Source organism: Colossoma macropomum, unplaced genomic scaffold (assembly GCF_904425465.1).
Source record: "Colossoma macropomum unplaced genomic scaffold, Colossoma_macropomum, whole genome shotgun sequence".
Taxonomy (NCBI): Eukaryota; Metazoa; Chordata; class Actinopteri; order Characiformes; family Serrasalmidae; genus Colossoma; species Colossoma macropomum.
Genome location: NW_023494805.1, coordinates 6,565,035 through 6,588,837, shown reverse-complemented (window position 1 = coordinate 6,588,837; position 23,803 = coordinate 6,565,035). Strand labels below are relative to the sequence as shown.

Here is a 23,803-nt window from a genome sequence, read left to right as displayed (position 1 = left end):
CCTAACATTCTGACCACCTCCTTGTTTCTATGCTCATTGTCCATTTTATCAGCTCCACTTACTATATAGGTGCACTTTGTAGTTCTACAGTTACAGACTGTAGTCCATCTGTTTCTCTGTGTACTTTGTTAGCCCCCTTTTACCCTGTTCTTCAGTGGTCAGGACCCCCATGGACCCTCACAGAGCAGGTACTATTTGAGTGGTGGATCGTTCTTAGCACTGGAGTAACACTGATGTGGTGGTGGTGTGTTAATGTGTGTTGTGCTGGTTTGAGTGGATCAGACACAGCAGTGCATATATATATGTTTGTATAATTCAATATTTGAGCCATTTTCTTTACTATCCAAAACCATCAGTGAACCTACATGTATCTTCTGAGCTTTTATATGTAATGTTGATGATAAAATAGTCATAAATCTGAAAAAATAAGTTTTCTTTGTGGACTATTTTGCCTTGTAATGTACTACATGTACCTCTCTGCTATAAATGTGTTTTAAAATACGTTTAGTACTTCACATTTCATGTAGTAATATTCTGGGAGGGAGCTTTTAGAGGTGGACGTCTGGTTCCTATCAGCACCACTGTGAACAATTCTGACTCTGTAAGTTTCTCTAGAACAGAGCGTTTCACACCAAACCACTCTGAATGACTTTTTTACATCGTAACCATTTGATTTGGATGTGAAAGTGAATAAATAAGCAAACCTGAAGTAAAACAAACAACACAACACCTTTACTAATTAAACTGAACTGAGAGCCAGACCTACGGAGCCCCGGAGGTAAAAATAAACCTTAATTCGAGTGAACGTTTTGCAATTCATACGCATGGATTTTTTTAAATTCGTGATCACGATTTCGTGCTCATGTTTTCTCTTTAATTGAACACTTTTTTTTTTTTTGACTCAAGCGCTAACAAAATACATGTAACTCATACAGGCCTTGTCACTTGTCCTGTGCAGAGGACGCTAAGAGCTCCCTGAGACTGTCTGACAGGTTTTGATGTGTTAGACTGATGTGATAATGGACAGAGATTATCATCAGGTTTGATTCTGACCAATGAAGCCGCAGAGCAGCTGCTTAGCCCAGTGTTAGAGACCATCACACAGTTACAGGAAGAAACGTTCAGTCCTGTAACTGATCACGTAAGTAAGGAATACGTGCGCACGATTAAAAGAAAATGAGAGAATGAACTTTTAATCTTTGGAACGAATTAAGGAACTGTGACCACGAATCAAAGAAAATGTGTGCATGAACAGCAAAACATTCCCTCGAATTAATTTCTATTTTTACCTCCGTCCCCTCCGGGGCTCCGTACAGACCAGTTATTCTCAGTATTGTTTGTTTTCACTATTTAGTATTGATTTTACTGCTCTAACACGCCTGATTCAATACACCAGGTCCTTCTAAAACCCTTCATGAGCTCAGGTGTGCAAGACAAACACACACGCCTGGAAAATGAGGCTCCAGAGCTGATGGACAGATAACTATTTAACCAAGCAGTCATCATCTCTAATGGACAGAGCTCCATGCTGTGATATGCACTGCAAGCAAAACTGAGCAATGCAGCACTAAGCAGTTCAGTCCCTCCTATCAGGATAGGCCCCTCTGATAAATAATGAAGTACTGCAGGCCACACGGTCAGTGTTAGAAAACATCAGTTCAATGGTTTATTAAAAATGTTTTGAAGCTTCTAATAAATCTACAAACTTCCTCCAGTTGAGAGGAACTGAATTACAGCCCATTCTGCCATTCTATGAACAACATATAAAACCCACATCAGGTTTTTTTTCCCCTTATAATAAATACAGCTAAGATTTGTAGTCTGAGTATCAGAAAAATATTATAATGTTCATACAATATTATAATAAAAATATGTTCAAAATGCTGTGATTTTCTTAGAGAATAGGAAAGTCAGGGTCAACACTGTACCCTCAGATATAAAGAGCCCATATCCCACAGTTTTCTTGTATTATTATTTACTTCATTTATTTTTTTACTGAGGTCCATTTAGGATATTTCTATGGAGCCCTGCTGGTGACAACATAAATAAATATAATGAGTGGCCACGACTTAGTAAGGCGTAGGAACAAGATTATTAAGTCGTGGCCATGATTTAGTAAGGCATGGGAACGAGATCACGCCTTACTAAGTCATGGCCACGCATTAGGATCTCGTTCCCAAGCCTTACTTAATTGTGGCCATGCATTAGGATCTCGTTCCCATGCCTTACTAAATTGTGGCCCTGACAATCATCTCATCCCCACACCTCACTTTGTCGTTGCCATGTATTGGTAAGGTGTGGGAATGAGATCCTAATGGATTATTAGGAGCAGTAGAATCTTGTTCCCACGCCTTACTAAGTCGTGGCCAGGCATGTCACCAGCAGGGCTCCGTATATCTGAGTCGTTTATGTACCAAAACCATTCATAATTAATTTGTACATAATCCTTTTCTAACCTCTTCACTCTTTATAATTAAGGGGTTGTATTTCGTTACTGTACACTCTCAGCAAAAAGGGTTCTATATAGTACCAAAGAAGATATATACATATATGTGTGTGTGTGTGTTGGTTTTTATTACATCACAAAGACAATAAACTGAAAAGGCAGCTTAGTTTCAAAAAACGTCAATACTGTGTTTCGAAACACTCTTTTCATATTACATCAAAATCTTTGACCAAAATCAGGAAAACGTCATTTTTGCGTGATATGGGCCCTTTAAATGGTTGCATGGTGAAATGGTTCTTCAGATTGAAGGAGAATGTGTCATATTTAGTTTTAGAACCATTTTCGAAAAGGGTTCTGCTACTGTAAGCTTGTAACAATAGAAAAACCCTTTTTGGTGTTAAATAGAACCTTTCTGAAAATGGTCCTATATATCACCAAAAAAAGGTTCAGTTGTTGTTGCAAACTTGATATTGTAACAGTAGAAGAACCATGTTTGGTGCTGTATGGAACCATTTACACATTCTCCATCAATCTGAAGAACCATTTCCCCATGCAAAGAACCATTTAAGCATGAAATGGTTCTATATAGCACCAAAAATGTTTTTTCTATTGTTACAATGTCAAGCTTGCATCAACAGAGCCCTTTTTGGTGATATATAGAACCATTTTCAAATGGTTCCATATAGTACCAAATATATAGGTTTTGTAAAGCACCAAAAAGGGTTTTTCTACTGTTACAAGGTTACAGTTGCAGAACATTTTTGGTGCTGTAGAGAACCATTTTTGGTGCTATACAGAACCATTTACAACTCATTCTCCATCAGTCTAAAGAACCATTTCACCATGCAAAGAACCACTTAAGAATGACATGGTTCTATATAGAACCCATGGTCCTGAACAGAACCACTGCCTGCACTAAAGAACCCCTGGAGAACCATCTTTTTCAAGCAAGTCTGAGCCAGTAACCAGGCTCAATGACAACATAAGCAAGGAAGAAAACTACTGAGCAGAAAAGGCTCCCAGAAAACTGCAGCTTTCAAACATGCTGCTCAGAAACTTCCTCTCGTTCAGGATGTCTGAAAGTCCACGAGGCTCACTGGCTCAGAGACAGAGCGCCATCTGCTGGACGGCTTTTCCAGCTCAACTCAGTGCAGTTCAAGAGACAATCACAGTCACTGCCGCACTCACATCAGTGTGTGTTGCGTGTGCTCTACAGTTTGAGCTTGGCGTCTCGGGCCTCCATGGCCTTGGTGGCGATCTCCGCCCTCTCGGTCAGCAGCGTGGTCTGCTCAGCTGGCCCTTGTGTCTGGGCGCTCCGAAGGAGGAAGTGTCGGATGAAGAGCTTCAGGCCTTCCCGCAGCATCTCCAGCTTTGGAATCCCTGAAATCCTGATTAAGGAACATAAAGAGAGGGACTCACTCACACACTGAGGACGCCTGTTTCTACAAGAACACTTCTAGAACAGGCCTGAATCGCAAGCAAGAACAGCCAACTCTGCCCCAAACTGCAGAATATTCATTTGTAACAATTCAGGATAGTTTTTGAAAAGAACAGAAGCTGATTTATAATAGGAAACACATTTCTATTCCTCTAATAAAAGTGATATCAGTCATAATACAGCATTTCTGTGTCTTGTATGTGTATATATATATATATATATATATATATATATATATATATATATATATATACATACATACATACAAGTATGTTTTTTCCTTCTCCAGTAAAGTTATCATTTTGGAGATACAAGGTTTTTTTATTCCGACAGCAGATATACACACACAAACAAACACACACACAAACAAACACACACACACACAAACAAACACACACACAAACAAACACACACACACACACACACACACACACACAATATGGCCAAAAGTTTGTGGACACCTGCTCATCCAATGTTTCTTCCAAAATCAAGAGTATTAAAAACGACTCTGTCCCCCTCTGCTGTAGGAACTGCCACTACTCTTCAGGGGAGGCTTTACACTACATGTTGGAACAATGCTGTGAGGGTTTGATAGCAATCAGCAACAGGAGCACTAAAGAGATCAATGCTGGATGGTCAGTTCTGGATCACAAACTCATCCCAAAGGTATTGGTTGGTGCTCCATCACTCCATCACTAGAGAACACAGTTCCACTGCTCCACAGCTCAGCGCTGGGGGGCTTCATAGCCCTCTAGCCTAGACTTGGCACTGGACATGGTGACCTTAGGCTCATGTGCAGCTGCTCCAGAGCATCCTGCTCTATAGTGTGTATGTGTATATATACTACCAGCGTAAAGCGATGCATTTGTTTTTGCCGCTTGTCATCTACCTGAAAGCACCCAACTCTGTTCATAGATGAATATTTGGGTCTTCCGTTTGAGTAGTCTGCAGAACTCACCTGCCAAATATCTGCACCAGGTCCTCAGGCTCGGTCTGCTGTAAGAGTTTGGAGAGGATCTGCTTCAGAAACTTCACCTTCGGCTTATCGAGCTCTCCAAACTCTATAGCCTGGGACACACAGACACAGTCATGTAACCTCTTCTCATTTACTTTCATCTGTTATGCACTGAACTTTTCTTAAATTAAAGGCACAACTAGGAATTGCTGCAACCCAGCAGACCTGCTTTCAGTACCACAACAGAATGATGCTAAATAAATAAATAAATAACCAGACTGGAATACGAAAGAGCTGCTTTAACATTGTTTAAATTCTGCTTAAGTCCATCTGGAGCTGTTTGTTATTCCTCATTAAGGCTTATTATGAAATTAAATGAAAAAATATATATATATCAACAAAGAAAAAATAGGAAAAACAACCTAAATGAGGTGCAATCAATGAGCCTCAGCCGCCAAACCTGACTCCCACATCCCGGGTAATAAAGGCCTACCTTCAGGATGGAGAGTGAGAGGGAGTTCTTGCGTAAGAGGTGGGTCACCATCTGAACCAGGTTACTGAAGGAGCTGCTGGACAGGGACGCCAGTTCTTTAAACTTGTCCCACAGACAGAACTGGACTGTCATCTAGAGGAGTGAAGGGGTAACACAGATCAGCAGCCTGGGTTCAATCATGAGCCGAATTTTGCATTAATGTAGTAAATATAATTCATACTGAAATTCGAAATATATTTTTCTTGCGTGTTCTTTTTTGGTGAATGAACTTTCTTTTTAACGTTGTGAGACTTTTAACAACGTATGTATGCACTCAATAATCCGATCATTATCAGATTTCTGCAGTTATGCGATTATTCAAATGGTCTGATCTAGAAATCTGATTAAGAAATCTGACAAAGAGAGCTGGATTTTAGCTCAGTAATCAGATTTCTCAGCTTTTTTGAAAAGGGTTCTACATAGCACCAAAAAAGGTTCTTTTCTTTTTACAGGCCTGATACTGAATGAGCTGTATATGGTTCTATATAGAGCCGTTTTGAAAAGGGTTCTTTTTAGCACCAAAAAAACTTTTCTATTGTTATAATGGTAAGCCTGTAAGAACCACATACAGCACATTCTCCATCAATCTGAAGAACCAGTTCACAATGCAAAGGATGCTTTAATCATGCAAAGGGTTCTTTGAGTGCTCATGGTTCTATGTAGAACTATTATCTTTACTAAAGAACACTTGAAGAACCATGATTTTTAAGTATGTAGAACACCAGTGGTGGAAGCTGCTCCTGCGTTACCTGGAAGCGCCGGTCGTGTGCGCAGAACTTCTCAGCTAAAACTGCATAGAAGCCGTTGAAGTTCTTCTCCTGCAGACAGCAGTCCAGCAGCACGTGGACAATATCGCGCTCCTGCTGACCTTTCAGCCCCAGCCTGGAGGAGCGGAGCGGAGCAGAGCAGAGCAGAGGAGAGGAGAGCAGAGCAGAGCAGAGGTGGAGGAAAGAAGAGAAAAAAGAACGACTGAATTTTCATGTTTGAACATAAACCTGTAGTGTGCTTTTACAAAGACAAAAGCTATCAGACCCGTTGGACCAGGGCCGGCCAGTATCACAAATTACACCACAATATGCTTTCCTGAGCATCGAGGACACAAAGTATTCGCAAAACCCAGAAGAAGCGTCCTGTGTGAGCAGTGAATGCTGGCTAAGGCTTCCGAATCAAGATAAGAGAAAATCAGTTTGATTGGAGATGTTGATCTGTACAAAACCAAGACGTTACCTTTGAGTCCTGGTTATGCATTATTGCCCATAATAACATACACAGACATCTATAACTACCTTAAATACTGCTTCAGCCTGTGCATTACAGGAGTTAAAAAGCTTAATGTGGCGTGCACCCGCCCCCCGGGCCCCGATGGTGGCTGTGAGAGCCTGCCGGAAGGCGGGGCCCAAACACCAAGAGGCGACGAACTCCGGCGAGGACGGCGGGGAGAGAGCCGCGAGTGGGTGCTGATCAGGCTGGCAGCGTGAGCGCCTTTTAAAAAGAGCTGAGAGGGAACAGAGCGAGAGAGGGACGAGCAGCAGCAACAACAAAAGACTGAGGACGGAGCTGAAAAGTCTAGCTTAAGCCACTGAAAAGTGGCCAGCATAGCTTTGGTTATTTGGTTTTCTTTGCTTTGTGTTTATTTGATGCGTGAATAAACTACGGCTGCTGCAAATGTTTCTCCTGCCTCCAGCGTCCTCCTTGAGCCCGGGGGTAGTGCTACACTTACAAATCACTAAAATCATGTATTCTGTCTGCGGAAGAGTCAGTGATGTTCTGTCTTTACCATCAACTACATGCCTGCACACCGAAAGTAGTCATGATCGTAAGAGTGAGTAATAGCTGCGTATCTATGGTTTCTTTTTTTGTGGTTTATTTTTTATTATTACCCATTTAAAGAAAAACAATCCTCCCATTCCAGCTCCAAAAAAAAAAAAAGAAGTCATAACTACAACATAGGACACTCACTTACTGAGCCACATTTCATCTGATTGGCTGCCATCTAGCAAAATTCAGTTCTCATTTGTTCAGCCAGAAACAGAGAGAGAGCAGCGTGACCGGTCTGCATCAGCAGCTGCTGTATTAACTTTCAGGGTTGCATAGACTATATGACTAATAAATCCACTAGTAGGCGCTGTGGGCAGCAGCCTGAAACACAGCGGTGGTAAAAACTTCAATGAACTGATTGGAGGAGAGAGCAGAAATCAGTTTTTCTGTTAAACACAAAGAACAGTGCAGTTTAATAGCCTGAAAATACTACACAAAGTGAAACCAACCCCACTGTAAGCAGCAGAAGACTGTACTGAGATACAGGCACATCAGCCAGGCTAGGGCGGTTTTGAGAACCACAACAGAAAAGGGAACAACATCTAATTACAGACCGTTTAGTGTGACATGCCTACAAATAAAAATCTACCAGTGTTAAATAAACCACAGTACCCACTGGCAAAGCCTGCAAACTGACTACCTACAGGTTCAAATATGGTTTAGGATAACAGTATGATGGGCTACCTATAGAGATGGGCAACCTATAGAGATAGGTTACCTATAGAGATGGGCTACCTATACAGATGGGTTACCTATAGAGATGGATTACCTATAGAGATGGGTTACCTATAGAGATGGGTTTCCTATACAGATGGGTTACCTATAGAGATGGACTACCTATAGAGATGGGCTACCTATAGAGATGGGCTACCTATAGAGATGGGCTACCTATAGAGATGGGTTACCTATAGAGATGGGCTACCTATACAGATGGGTTACCTATAGAGATGGGCTACCTATAGAGATGGGCTACCTATACAGATGGGTTACCTATACAGATGGGCTACCTATACAGATGGGTTACCTATAGAGATGGGCTACCTATACAGATGGGTTACCTATAGAGATGGGCTACCTATAGAGATGGGTTACCTATACAGATGGGTTACCTATAGAGATGGGTTACCTATAGAGATGGGCTACCAATAGAGATGGGCTACCTATAGTGATGGGCTACCTATAGAGATGGGCTACCTATATAGACGTGCTACCTATAGAGACGGGCTACCTATACAGATGGGTTACCTATACAGATGGGCTACCTATAGAGATGGGTTACCTATACAGATGGGCTACCTATACAGATGGGTTACCTATACAGCTGGGTTACCTATAGAGATGCGCTGCCTATACAGATGGGTTACCTATAGAGATGGGTTACCTATAGAGATGGGCTACCAATAGAGATGGGCTACCTATAGAGATGGGCTACCTATATATAGACGGGCTACCTATACAGACGGGTTACCTATAGAGACGGGCTACCTATACAGATGGGTTACCTATACAGCTGGGTTACCTATAGAGATGCGCTGCCTATACAGATGGGTTACCTATAGAGATGGGTTACCTATAGAGATGGGCTACCAATAGAGATGGGTTACCTATAGAGATGGGCTACCTATATATAGACGGGCTACCTATATATAGACGGGCTACCTATACAGACGGGTTACCTACAGAGACGGGCTACCTATACAGATGGGTTACCTATAGAGATGGGCTACCAATAGAGACGGGTTACCTATACAGATGGGTTACCTATAGAGATGGGCTACCTATAGAGATGCAGCTGTCTGCTACTGGAATTTAGCTTGATAAACAATGATTTTTTCACACAGACTGATAAAACACTGCAGACTATAACACGCTACCTCATCAAACACACCTGATTCAGCTCATCAGCTAATCAGCAAGGCCTTTACGCACTAAATTCAGAGCGCTAGATGAGGGTAAACGCTAATCTCCACAGTATTTTGGCCTGGAAGCACAGAGAACCAGAGCCAGTTTACATTTTCAGTGAGAGGTGAGATTCAGGGAGCTGTGGTCAGCGTGCAGTTTACATCAGACAGTCTGTGTATGTCTGTGTGCTTCTGAGTGTCTGAGACAGAAAATGACAAATACAACAGAAAATATTAATCTAGCTGAAATTTCCATGTCAGTGAATCTCCCAGTCAAACAAAACCAGCAGGCAGAGCAAACCCACGAACCTCAGAAGCTTCTCGAAGGCATCCAGATAGTCCTCGCTGGTCATGATCACACAGAAGATGTTCCTCCTGATGTCAGTGTTCATCCGCTGCTTACGTGCCAGTTCCAGAACTTTGGCACTGAACTGAGAGGATTTAAATTCAGAAAGATCACTGTGTTACATCACTGGAGAATTTAGTAGAATTTATTAGAGAACATTCTTGTTTAATCTAAATGAATCTAACAGTGATTCTTTTGGGAGTCAGGCCAGAGACAGTTATGGTGTTTCATTGGTAAACTGTATTTCTGCAAAGAAATCATGCAAATTTCAAGCAAGCATAGCTTTTTTTTAAATCCGAAACACTTGTGAATAGAGCAATGAGACGCATTGAACGACATTAGATTAATAAAACTTGTATATAAGATAATACAACTAGTGCCCAATCCTGGCCCAGGAGATCTAGCACCCTGCAGAGTTTAGCTCCTATCACACCTGATCCAGGTAATGAAGGCCTTCAGGGGCTTCTGAATAATAGAGCCAGGAGAGCCAGGGTGTGTTGGATCTGCGATGTCCAGGGTTGTAGTTCTCCAGGACCAGGTTTGGTCACCCCTGCTTTAACCTCGTATTCTTATTACTACTATTATTAATTTAAGGCGACACTTTAATCACCAATGTGGGTGTTTTACTCTTCAAACTGTCTTCTATTAGCGTTTTTGTCTGGTTACCAACAGCATATTTATTTTGTCATCAACACCTCCCTCACCTGTTCCCCTTTGGCGGGCTGTGGGGTCGTCTTGTTGCCTTGGTCACCGATCATAGGCGCCCCACTCCAGGACGAGCCCACGATCCACCAGCGACCGACCCGTTCGGCTTCCAGAAGATTCTCCAGAGACACTCTGAGCTTCAAATCAGTCCCACTCGCTCGGTGGTGGACCTTCAGAACACAGCAAGCACAACACACAGTTACTGTCAAATGGGGATTCGACTGTTTTTGAAAAAATTCTGCATAATGATATAATTGAGACGTTTACAAAAGTCACTCAGGGTGGTTTGGTGTTAAATTATACACAGTGGTGGTGATAGGAACCAGGCGTCCACCTCTAAAAGCTCGCCCAGAAAGTTATTACATGAAATGGTTATGAATTCACTGCCTGATGTCTGAGATAAAGTGGTGGCCTAAACCGAACCTGTCGTTTCAATGCATTTACGGTGGAGAGGTAAACGCAATGTGTTGTAAAGCAAAATAGTCCCCAAAGAAAACAGCTCCACCTCTATTTACTATCAATGGTCATTTTATATCGTATGTCGTGAATAAAATGGATTTTTCTACAGTGAACTACATTAACCTGACCGGACGATGGGATACTGCACACAATATTACAAATACATCAGGCTCATGTTTATAAAAATGCAGGATGGGATTGAGGAGGGGGAAAAAAGAATGTGATTCAATCCTGTATCGGCGCTCACTCACACTGTGTGATGTGGTGCTGTTAGCTCTGTAGTTCTTCCTGTGGGGTTAACAGAGTGATTTCAGGATGATAGCCGACTGTCAGATCAGCTCTGAGGCCGGGCGTTCACTACACGACTTTTAAAGTCTTAACAGATTTCTAAAACAGAGAGCATCACAAACTTAACGTCAGCTTGTCAGAGAATTTCTGGTCTTTTTGTCGTCAGGGCGCTCAGACTAGACGACAGGGCAAAGAGACAGTATAACACACTTAACGAGTTTGGGCTCCGAATAAGAACTCAAACTCCCAGATCTCCTCAGATCACACAACAAACAAAGCTAAACTCACTGGACCTGTTTGTGCTTTTATCAATCAAATAATCAACCTTTATTTCCCCTCGGGGAATTCTGAGGGTGACCATCATTTACAATGTTGCTGAGTTGATACAGGAAAGGGGATTGATAATGTTAAGAACATATCAAATAATAACAGTAAACTTAATAAAAATGACTCAAGTCAGGTACGTATAAAAAAATTAAACATTAATAATAAACATACATAAAAATACAGTAGAAAATATAAAACAAAGATTAAAATGTAGCTAAAATGTGAAAGTTAAGGAAATCAAATCAATATAAAATGAAAGGAGAATAAGATCAAAAAGTAAACTAAAAATGAATCAAAATAAATTATACAAAATAAATAAATAGAATAAAAAAATTAATTAAATTAATAAAATAATAATATAATCAATTAAAATAAGAATAATAATATTAATAATAATCAATAAACAAATAAATAAAAAATAAAGTAATGAAAATCAGACAATAACAGTAATAAATCATGTAAAACAGGAAAAGTGGAGGTGGTTAGAGAGTACTGGTGACACCAGTCAGAAAGCGCAAACTGGGGATTAATATGTGGTGAGAAACACTAATATCACAGTGAGAGCTGGAGAAATATTTCACTACAAACTGGCAGCTGAGCTGAAATTGTAGAGAGAGTGACCTGATGACTGGATCAACATTATAAACATGATGGCGGCTCTTATCGGCCTTTTACACACAGCTCCTCTGTCTCCGGTCTGCTGTGCATCTCTCTGCCTGTTTCTCCGCTCTTCTAGCTCTCTGACTGGCTGCTGTTTGATGTCACTCTCTGAGTAAATCTCTGACCTTCTCACACTGCAGGACTCGTGAATGTTTTGAGTCATAAATATGAAACATATTTGATAATATCTGAGGGCCACCGATCACTTCAGAGTCCAAACGGAGGGCTAAACTGTTTTATGTTTTATGTGATGCTCTCTGTTTTATCGCACATCTGGACACTACTTATCGCACATCTTACACATCTGGACACTCCACACCTAGACACTTTATTTCACTACCAATATCTGCACATATTTATTCAGTATTGTCATTATATGCTGTTACCTGCACCTCCTTGTACATTCATTATTGCACTGCTTTTTTATCTCAGGATAGATCTTACGGCATATTTTTGTATATTTCTAGTTGTACATATGCCTGTATTATTACTGTCCTGTGTTGTGTGACTGCCGCAAGGGGCAAATCAGGATTAAAATCGGGCAAAAAGTTGTGTAGTGTAGTCCCGGCCTTAAGTGTGTCAATTAAAAATAGCTCATTTTAAATCTTAGCCGTTTTTAGAGAAGTAAAATCTGATCGTTATCTGACGATAGTCGAGGTTTCAACATCCGCATCGGAAAAGAAAGCTTGCCATCTCTATAGCGTTCGTAGCGTGGGTCTACCACTGGTTTACTGAGAGAAAAAGATTACTGGAGAACCAGTGTGCCATGCCCCCTAGTGGTCAGATGGTTTTACCAGAGTTCGCTGCAGCTTCCTGAGTCTCTCCACAGGTTCAGGGTCGTAACCGGGAATCTTCCGCATGTCATTGTTCTTCAGTGCCAACATGGTCTCCAACATGAACCGCACCTGAGAGAGGAAACACAGTAACGCTTTATTTGGAGTGGTCCTTCATAGATGATCAATAAACTCTTAACAGATTATCAGCAACACATCAACAACATATCAGTGAAGTAGCAGTAGTGAAGCATCTGAATACACTGAAGTAAATATCTTTATTTAACTTAATCCTAACCCTTATTCTGGCCCTAATCCTAATCCTCACCCTGGCCCTAATCCCAACCCTAAACGTAACCTCAACCCAAAACCTAATTCTAACCCTCACCCTGGCCCTAAAACCAATCCTAACCTTAACCTCAACCGTAAACCTAATCCTAACCCTCACCCTGGCCCTAATCCCAACCCTAACCTTAACCTCAACCATAAACCTAACCCTAACCTTGGCCCTAATCCTAACCTTAACTTCAACCCAAAACCTAATCCTAACCCTCACCCTGGCCCTAAAACCGATCCTAACCTCCAACCCTACCGATATACTTGGATACCGTCTAACAGTTCTAAATCTAATCAAACCCTCCAGCTGTGAGTTATTAATTAATTTAAATAAATTTAAATAAATTAATTTAATGTTTGTATAGTGTATCTCACGACTGCCACTGCAACTGAGCAAGCTGAGTGGTGAGGAAAAACTCTCTGACTCAAAAAGTTTCAGATAACAGAGCAGCAGGACGCTCCACTCGTCCGTACCCTGGTCTGGTCACTGAGGCGCTGTCCCTCAGTGCTGGCCTTGCGCTGGGCCTCGGTGATCAGGTCCTTCAGGGCCAGAGGGTCGTCCTTCCTCAGAGCGAAGCCCACGTTCTTCAGCAGCAGCAGCACCAGCTCCACGTCGCGCGCCGTGAAGGAGGAGACCAGCCGCTTCAGCAGGTCGAACAGCAGGAGCGCGTGAACCACGTGGAAGTTGTAGAGATGAGCGACCATCAGAGCCAGGTTCTCACTCTCTTTACCCGCCTCAGAGCTCCGGAGGTACGAGTCATCAAAACGCCGCACAACCGTCTCCAGGAAATGAGCTCCAACCTGAGAGAGGGGGAGAGAGGGGGAGAGAGAGAGGGAGAGAGAGAGGGAGAGAGAGCAAGACAAAGACAGAGAGAGAGAGAGAGAGAGAGAGAGACAGCAAGACAAAGACAGACAGAGGGAGAGAGAGAGAGCACAAGACAAAAAGAGACAGAGCAAGAGAGAGACAGAGAGAGAGAGACAGAGAGAGAGAGAGAGAGAGAGAGAGCAAGACAAAGACAGACAGAGAGAGAGAGAGAGAGCACAAGATAAAAAGAGACAGAGTAAGAGAGAGACAGAGAGAGAGAGAGAGAGAGAGAGAAAGCACAAGACAAAAAGAGAGAGAGCAAGAGAGAGAAAGAGCAAGACAAAAAGAGACAGAGAAAGCAAGAGAGAGACACAGAGCGAGAGAGAGAGACAGACACACAGAGAGAGCGAGAGAGAGAGAGAGACAGAGAGAGAGCAAGAGAGAGAGCAAGAGAGAGAGAGAGAGGGAGAAAGAGGGGGGAGAGGGAGGGAGAGACGGAGAGGGAGAGAGAGAGGGAGGGGGATAGAGGGAGAGAGGTAGGGAGGGAGAGAGGAAGAGGGTGCGTGAGGGAGGGAGGGAGGGGGGAAAGGGGGAGAGGGAGAGAGGGAGGGAGGGAGAGAGGGGAGGGAGAGAGGGAGGGAGAGAGAGGGAGGGAGGGAGAGAGGGGGAGGGTGACAGCATTACAGTAAGAAGAGTGGCGTCCTGTCTGTGTGTGTTCGGCGGCGTTCGCCTCTGTTTTATCCTAAAACGTGTTCTGAATGCGCTGATGACTCTGAAGCTCTCATCAGTGTGTTTTGCTGTATGTGAGCAGGAACAGCTATGAAAGTCAAACTCTCTGAAAATTAAAAAGGTAAAGAATCTCCAAACGTCTGACAGGAAGTGCCAAACTACACCGAAACCAGCTACAGCCTTCAGTAGTCGGTTCAGCTGCTTAAGCCACGTCCTCAGTGCAGACGTGTGTGACTGTAGGTGATGTAGGGGGTGATGTGGATGAAGTACCTCCAGACCGACTGTGTGATGCAGGACGCTCAGTAACAGGACGTGCTCCATCAGCAGCCTGACGAAGAAAAGGAGCATTATTAATACTGACAAACACTCACTTTATTCAAATACAGGACAGTAAAGCATCACCAACGGAGGACAAAAACAGCCCTACAACCTGGACGCTGTTGTGTTATAACACAATAACTAGATAGTAGGAAACTTTCTAGAATTAGAACAGATGTAACATTTCTGAAATAAATTATTGTGCATTAAAAATTTTATTAAGGCTTCAAGATGGCTGTGACTTCTTTTTTAGCAACGCAACACACCTCTGTCCACTGACCACTGCTATAAATGTGCACCAGAATGATTACTTAACAACTTGACAAGTAAGTGTGTGATGAACAGTTTGGGAAAAATATCCAATTGCAAGTAATCTGACCAATATTGTGATTAAAACTGTGATTATGTTCTAATAATTAAGCTCCAGGCCTGTTATTTTAACCAGGGAGACCAGAATATCCACTTTTTCTGGCTTTGGGTTTGAACGCTGGGCAGTTAGCTGTGGTTGTGTGGCTTCTGATTGGTCTGAATCATTTACAAGCAGTTCACAAGCTCTGTGTTATTAGATTAAACTTAAAATGTAAGACAGTGAGTGAGCTTACATGCACACAATAATCTGATCATAATCAGATTTCTGCAGTTATCTGATTATTCAAATGGTCATGTAAACAGCATGCTACGATTTCTTAGACTGGAGTAAGGTCTGATGAAGAAATCCGATAAACAGAGCCTGGATTTTAGCTCAGTAATCAGATTTCTCAGTGCTGTAAACTCTTACTCTGATTTCTTTCAGAGTTCTCAGTCAGCGGCGGTACCGGAAATAAACGGAGGTACCGGAAATAAGCGAGCTGAGACACAGTAAAACACTTTTGAAGTGAGGCTAAAACCAACTACATGTTTGACGACATGAAGGATTCAAATATTTGTCATCTTCTAGATGATGCATGTTCATATTTCCAGGTAAAGTGGTGCGATGATTTAAAAAAAAAAGCTGCAGCATTAAGTTTGATTTTTACATTACGTTTGTTACGTCTTTTTCTGTGACTTTATTGGCTGGTTTCGAAGCCGAAGTCTGATAACTGTCTGATTCACGTAGACCCAGAGTTTCCCCTTTATCTGATTACCCAAGTACATGTAAATGCGTTGATCGGATTACTGACAAAATCTGATTTTCTGCAGTTATCGGATTATTGAGTGCATGTAAGCTCAGTCAATGCTGTGGATAATATAGGACAGTGGTCTCCAGCCCCAGTCCTGGAGAGCTGCCTTCCTGCAGAGCCCGGTTCCAACCACCAGCTAGTCAACCACTTCCGAAGTCCGTGATTGTCTGATCAGATGTATTAGAGTTCAGTAAGAGGGGAAGCTTATTGGATACAGGAACTAAACTCAGGTCAAGGACCAGATACGGAGACCACTGATACAGGATAACATACAAACTGCAGCTTGTGCGATTTGAAAACTGCACTCCTTAAAACTACAATTTCAATACAAAACATGACGCTAACTGGAGGCCTAGAAGCTTCTATCACTTGTTAGCTATATCAGCCTCTTAGGGCTCAAACGCAAAACTAAAGAAGCAAAATTCAGACGCCAAACGTGTTTAATCGACCACATTCAAGGTAAACGATGCAAATTAGATTTTTAGACAAACTATCACTTCAACCTGTTCAGTGCTTTACCTGTCAGGCATCAGAGTAGGTGTGACGCAGGCGGCCAGCAGAAGTTCGGTCAGCGTGTCGTTCATGTCCTTCCTGCTGCAGCTCATGTACATCTCTTCAATTTGCCCACAGATGGACCCCATGTTGGGCTCACTCAGCCTGCCAATCACAAACCACACTCAGAGTCATGTGATCACCAAAAAGTAGGAACATCTGACTCAAGAAAGTAGGAACGAATGATCTATGCTGGCCAAAACCTTCGTGTAGGCCTTCAGCAAAGGTACTGACCCCACAGATGGCTACTGTATGCAATGCTTTAAACTAGGCGTTCTCCATATTTCCTAACTCTAAGGTTCATAAAGTTTTCTTGTTTTTTATGCCTTAAGATCTGACACTAAATACTTCAGCACAAAAGCTCCGGAGCCACATGCGGCTCTTTTACTGTCCTGTTGTGGCTCCACAGCAGAATTAGATTTGTAGGTAAAAATAAAATAATCCTCCTCTGCAGTAAATAAAGCTCTGCTGATCGTTCAACACAGTTTTAACAGTAAATGGTCTTAAACTCTGGAGTTAATGTAGAACTGCTAATTCACCCTTTAACCCTGAAGATCAGCACAGACTGCTGGTCACCATAGCAACACAGACAACAATCACATCTAACTATTAGCTAACGAAACGGAACAGAGAGAGATTTAAGATGGACCTTGATCATTTGGAGACTAAACACTAAAAAGCCACGAGGCTGAAGTCGCTTCTCATTCGCCAGCTTCTTGTTCGAATTCTCCCGTTCCACCTTAAATGGTGCAGCAGTTACATTCTGGCACCTCAGGCACCATTTAAGGTGGAACGGGAGAATTCGAACAAGAAGCTGGCGAATGAGAAGCGACTTCAGCCTCGTAAAAATCGAAACTGTTCTACTTTTGGAGAAGTTTCCTGCTGGAGATGCGAGAAAAGCTAAAGGCTATAGCTGAGCTAAAGCTTAAAGCAAAGTAAGTCTGCGTTTTTGTTTATATTTTTATATCTATACTAGGACATTAGAACATGTTAAGACATTTTCAGCCAAGAAGTTAAAACCTTACTTCAATAAAATGGATATTAAATGTTGTGGCTCCCAAGACGGTTAACTTTTTGTTGAAAGGACAAAATAACTCTTCTTTATGTTTGGGTTGTTGACCCCTGGGTGAAACATTGCAGTTCCCATTTAAATTCAACCAAGATATCAAAGATTTTTAATAACACTGAACACAGAAAAATCATTTTTGTTCTCTGTAAACTGTAAACAGTTTCTGGTTTCTATCAACAGCAGCAGCCACAGCGTCTCAAACTGATGATGCTATGATAAGCCTTGCTTTCACCACAGGACGTTCTCTATTCATATCAGTTACCTTCTGAAAACACTTGACAATTTCACTTAGAACTACATTAAATATTGTTTTCCACTGAAGTTTTCTAACATAAGGTGTTGTGACCGGTCCACTACGGAGTCCTGGGTGTAGATTCAGGGTCCAGTGGTGGAGAAACCCTATATTAGACAAAACATCAGCTGCCTGATAAACGTAAATCACAATTACACAACACGCCACAATGCTTACTATGAGATTCAGTGGGCATCACATATCAAATAAGCTATGAAGCTTCTGGAAAACGCAGCCGTTGACGTTTCCACAGGTTTATTAAGGCGTACCGGTTTATTAGACCTTTCAGGTTCCGCTTCAGCCTCTCCAGCTCAGCTTTACGCTTGCTGTCCGCTGCTTCACGGAGGTGAGGCGGGACGTATTTACCCACCGTGTCTGTATCCTAAATGAAGGAAACACCAGAAACAATTAATAGAACATGGTCTCTGACAACACAATTAACACTAACAACATGAACAGTACACACTGGACTAAAGCAAACTAAGAGGAAATACACCGTTTTAAATAAATGCATTTATAGAATATGAACAATTCTTATATCATGTAATTTGAATAATTTGTTGTCTACTTTATTAGAAAAAGCATTGTCTGTTTACCCTGAGTGGAATTACTTCCTCCTCCACTATGCTCTTCGAAATCTTGAAGATTTCCTTAGAATTATTGGCTTTTTTTCTTTTCTATTCTGAAAACGTTACAGTAAACGGGCTCCACATATATTGGGACACAAACGCATAATTATTATTTCTTAAAATGAGTTAAAATGCAAATACATGTTTTTAGCATTAAGTTTCTCAATTTTTTTCAAATTTTGATATAAAATGTACAGTGAGACACAGGACTCCCTAACCTCCAGCCCATGACTGCCCCAAAATTGCCAGTGCTGACTATATTTCAAGTCGCCACGGCGAGGCATTGGGTAAAGTTTTCAACTATCAATAATCGCGCCTCGGATAAACCTCATAGGCTACAATAGTGTCACTGCGAAAGATGAGACTTAATTAATCCAGGGTTTTGAAAGCTGAGTTGGCCTCTCGGGCAGGTTTAGAATGGTTTAAATCAAATTTAAGTAATAGGCAGTTCATGGTTTCACTTGGAAATCATTCATCAGAAAGATTTGCCATTTCTTGTGGAGTCCCTCAAGGTTCAGTTTTGGGGCCTTTGCTTTTCTCTTTGTACATGCTCCCTCTATGTGATGTCATTAGGAAGCATAGTATACATTTTCATAGCTGTGCTGACGACACTCAATTATACATTTCCATTCCGTCTGGTGATCAAGACTCTGTAGACAGACTGACCAGCTGTGTGTCAGATATTTCTCAGTGGAGGTTGCAAAACATTTTACAATTAAATCATGAAAAAAAGATAATACTGATTGTTCGTACAGAAACTCAGAGAAAGCTGCTTTATGAGAAACTTGGTTCTTTAGCTTCATATACCAAACCTGCAGTATAAACCTGGGTGTGATCTTAGACTCTGAGCTCTGTTTTATCTGCATGTAAACAGTCACTAAAGTGGCTTTTTATCATTTCAAAAATGTCACTAAAGTTCAGCCTTTTCTCTCTCAGAGCGACGCAGAGAAACTTGTTCATGCGTTTGTTACAGCAGAGTTGATCACTGTAATGATCTTCTTACTGGGCCTCCTAAGAAAACAATACATCCTTTACAATTCGTACAAAAAGCATCAGCATCCTAACAAAAACAACACAGAGAGATCAGATCAGTCCGGCTTTAAAAGAGCTGCACTGCCTGCCTGTATCACTCAGAATAGCTTTTAAAGTTCTGCTACTAGTTTTAAGGCTCTAAATGACCTTAAAGCACCACTCACATCACAGAGTGTCTGTCTGTTTACGTTCCGGCACGTGATCTTAGATCTGCAGATAGTGGCCTTCTACAAATACCCTCTTAAATTATTATTATTATTATTATTATTATTATTATTATCATTATATTTACGCAGTACGATTAGCCATTGAGTTTTTCACTCTTCTGTGGTGTGGAAGTAATTCAGCGAGTACTGTAAAAGTTCTGAATTTCAGTAGCTGAGTTTTAGCAGGACAGGTGTTGTGCATGACAGCGAAAGTGTCAGTAAGTGCCAGCAACATCTGGAGACGCTGTCCTACACAAAGACAAAACTGTGAATACTAGAGGGTCAATGCTGGATCTAGAGGTGGACAATTTGACCATATTTATCACCATCAAAATGAATTACATCACATTACGTCACAAAATGCTTTTTGAGCGGGTTTCATCAGCGCCAACGGCGGAACTCATTAAAAAGAGAGCATAATTAGTCCTGTTTAACTGGATTTAGTGTGTGCAGTACATGAACCTTTAAGAAAACCACTGTATTCAGAGATTTCGATAGCATTTTTAAAATGTCTCAGCTTACCAAGCCTCAGAAAAAACCAAATACCATGGTCCTTATCATGTATCATGAAATTGCGTATGATTTTATATCTTTGCCACCTGTTTTCGCTGATCAAGATGTAGATAAAAGGGGAATTCCACCAATTTTTCTAAATTTTTTGCTTAATTAAATGGTTGAAATGCATTAAAATACATAGACCCAAACACAGAGCTCACATCATTCACTGTTCCTACTGAAACACTAGTCAGGTGAGCAGTGACTGAAGCTCCTGCCCTCCGTGCCCCAATAATGACCCCTGTATTAAAGGGGAACTCCACCAATTTTTAAAAAATTCAAAATAATTAAACCAGCCAAGCCAGAATCGTTCACAGTGGTGGTGACAGGAACCAGACGTCCACCTCTAAAAGCCCCCTCACAGACAGTTATTACATTAAATGGTTATGTTTAGACTGCCTGATGCCCGAGACCTTGTTTTATGAAAGTTCTGTGAAGGTTTTGGGCTTAAACACATTGTTAAAATCCATTCATCTTCCATGGTGGAGGGATATACGCAGGGCGTTGTGAGGCAAAATAGTCCCCAAAGAAAAGCTACATTTTAAACACTTATTTTCCAGATTTTCCACTATTTTACCATCACCTACAATCCATATAACACTCAGAAGACTCGTGTAGGTTCACTGGTGGTTTTGGATAGTAAATAAAATGACTATATGTGTTGTAGTCATGGTGACCCCTGGTTCTCATCACCACCACTGTAAAGACATCTGAGTATCTACAATCAACCATTTCACACCAAACCACTCTGAATGACTCTGTTTACACCTGAAACACTGAATTATACAGAAATTCCCCTTTAAATTTAGAAGAACTTGCCGGCTGTTTGCTGTCAGTTGGCTTGTCTTCAGACGTTCCTTCCTCTCCATCACTATTCACACTCTCATCTTCTGGAACATCTTCCTTTTCTTCTTCTTCATCATCTACCTCCTCCTCCCCCTGATCACCATCATCATCTTTCTCTTCCTCTTCGTCCTCAATCTCATCATCATCATCATCATCCTCTTCTTCTTCGTTCACATCTTCGTTTCCTTCCTCCGCTTCCTCAGCTTCCACATCTCTTTCAGCACCAGCACGCTCTTCATCTGAGCCATCCTCCTCCTCCTCCTCACTGTCACTAAGCTCCTCCAGTCTCTCCAGCTCGCTCTTCTCCTCTTCATCCCCCAGCAGCGCCTCAGACACTCCAGGCTCCAGGATCCCCAGGATGTAATCCAGCCCGTCATTTATGAAGGACTGAGGAAGACTCCGCTTGTTCTTCCTCTTGTTGAGTCCCGAGCCGCTTCTCCAGCTTCTTGATCTCTTTGTCTTCAGCCTCGTTGGCCTCCAGCAGTGCTCTCCTCCTGGCCATGTCCAGCTTGGCCTTCTTGCTCTGCTGCTGCACCGTGTCATCAAAATGAACCTTCCTCTTAGGCTTTTCCTCAGCAGCTCTCTCAGATCTGCTTTCTGGAGCTCTGCTTTGTTCACTTCCTCTTTCTTTCAGAGCACTTTTCTTCTTCTTCTTGGAGAGCTCGGGCTCCTCGGACCTCTGCGTCTTCTTCTTGGAGAGCTCGGGCTCCTCGGACCTCTGGGTCTTCTTCTTGGAGAGCTCGGGCTCCTCGGACCTCTGGGTCTTCTTCTTGGAGAGCTCGGGCTCCTCGGACCTCTCCGAGTCCCCTGCGTTTCCCCGGTTCCTCAGCTTGGCTTTCTTCGCCTTCCTCTTCTCTCTGCGCAGCTCTTTACGACTTTTCTTCTTCACGAATCCCCCCATCCGCTCGAAGCGCTCCGTGTCCTCGCTTCCTGCCTGGCTCTTCACATAGTTGTTGACTGAAATCATGAACTTGTGCAGTTTGTCTTTCTGCTGTTTCGCTCTGAGGCGCGCTTTGGGCTTCATGTCTGCTCTTCAGTGCTGACTCTGCTCTTACATACTACACAAACATCTGCGCATGCGCAGCGCCTTCGCGTAGCTGTTGATCACCGGTTCAGTGTCTGCAGTTTTAAAGAAAAGCGCCTAAAATCAGAAAAACATCTTCAACTCTGAGCCAAACACGACCATCACGTGGAGCACGGGGGTCGCCATCTGCGTCCACAGACTCTTCTTCTGCGCTCACTGACAGCTGAGAGCTCCCACAGCGCCCCCTGCTGTTCAGGAACTGTAACACGCATGCGGAATGGAGCGGATGGGTGGATAAAGGAATGAACGAACGATCAAACGAACAAATGAATGGGTGGCTGAATCACTGAAGGAATAAGAGAACTGATGATTGGTCAAATATATAGATGCGTGAATTAATCTATGGATGAATATGAGAATGAGAACAGGTAATTATTAATTAATGAGTTTATAAAAGGATAAAAGAACTGATTAATAAATGAACAAAGAAACAAACCAACGAAAAAATGGATACATGAATGGATGAGTGGTTGAATCATTGAAGAACGTGTATAGATGACTGGATAAACTAATAAATGCATCAGTGAAAGACGGACGGAGGGTTGGAGGGATATAAGAATGAATAAATGAATGAATGAAAGGGTGAACATATGGATGAAGGGTTGGAAAGCTATATGAATGAATGAGAATGAATGAAAAGATGGATAGATGGTTGGAGGGATCTATGAATGAAAATGAAATGAATGAAAAGATGGATGGAGGGATATATGAATGAACGGATGAAAATACGGAAGGAGGGTTGGAGCGATCTGAATGAATGAATGAATGAATGAATGAATAAAAATATAGATTGAGGGTTGGAGGGATCTATGAATGAATAGATGATGAGATGAATGGAGGGTTGGAGGGATGTATGAATGAATGAATGAACGAAGGAAAAGATGGATGGAGGGTTGGAGGGCTGATTGAATGAATGAACGAACGAATAAAAAGATGGCTGGAGAGTTGGAGTGATGTATGTATGTATGAATGAATGAATGAATGAAAAGATGGATGAAGGGCTGGATGTATGAATGAATGAATGCATGAATGAATGAAAAGATGGATGGATGGTTGGAGTGATGTATGAATGAATGAATAAAAAGATATGGATAGATGAAGAAATGGGTGTGTGAATGAATGCATTAATAAGTTAAGAGAAGAATTTGTAAATAGGTGACTGAATGAATGTGTGTAAACGTGGGTGAACATATCGTGGCGTTTCAGTGAAGAAGGAGACGCAGGAGAGGCCATGATTTCTGCTGTGGGAAGCGCTCTTTATTCACCCCAGCAGACCGGTCACCTAACACAGGCCGGGCGGCGGGGAAGGTCACTACTAACCATAGGCCTCCTCTCTATGGTAGACACTAACACTGACACCAGCTACCGCACCACACTGCCCAGCGCAGAGCAGCACACGTAACACATCTACACTCATAATAATCACACAACAGCAACAGTGTGTGTCCTTTGTCTTCTTACCGGGAGCCTAACGCCTCCTGATAGCCTCTCCGCATGGCCACTACGCACAGCCACCTCTGCATACTTTGTTAGCCCCCTTTC

General features: G+C 42.1%; 1 protein-coding gene and 1 non-coding gene across 2 annotated transcripts; both read right to left on the bottom strand.

Moving 5' to 3' along the window:
* Positions 1–3,044: 3,044 nt before the first annotated feature.
* On the bottom strand, positions 3,045–22,407 carry nom1 (nucleolar protein with MIF4G domain 1). Its single transcript, XM_036596806.1, is given in 13 exon segments — positions 3,045–3,834; positions 4,843–4,952; positions 5,333–5,464; positions 6,121–6,253; positions 9,400–9,521; positions 10,141–10,311; positions 12,670–12,780; positions 13,459–13,785; positions 14,789–14,846; positions 16,516–16,653; positions 18,179–18,291; positions 21,151–21,603; positions 21,605–22,407. Coding segments are annotated over 13 exon segments (2,643 nt in total). The 5' UTR covers positions 22,202–22,407; the 3' UTR covers positions 3,045–3,656.
* LOC118826788 lies at positions 18,761–18,898 on the bottom strand. Its single transcript, XR_005008790.1, has one exon. It is a non-coding gene; the product is annotated as a U4 spliceosomal RNA (small nuclear RNA).
* Positions 22,408–23,803: the final 1,396 nt, after the last annotated feature.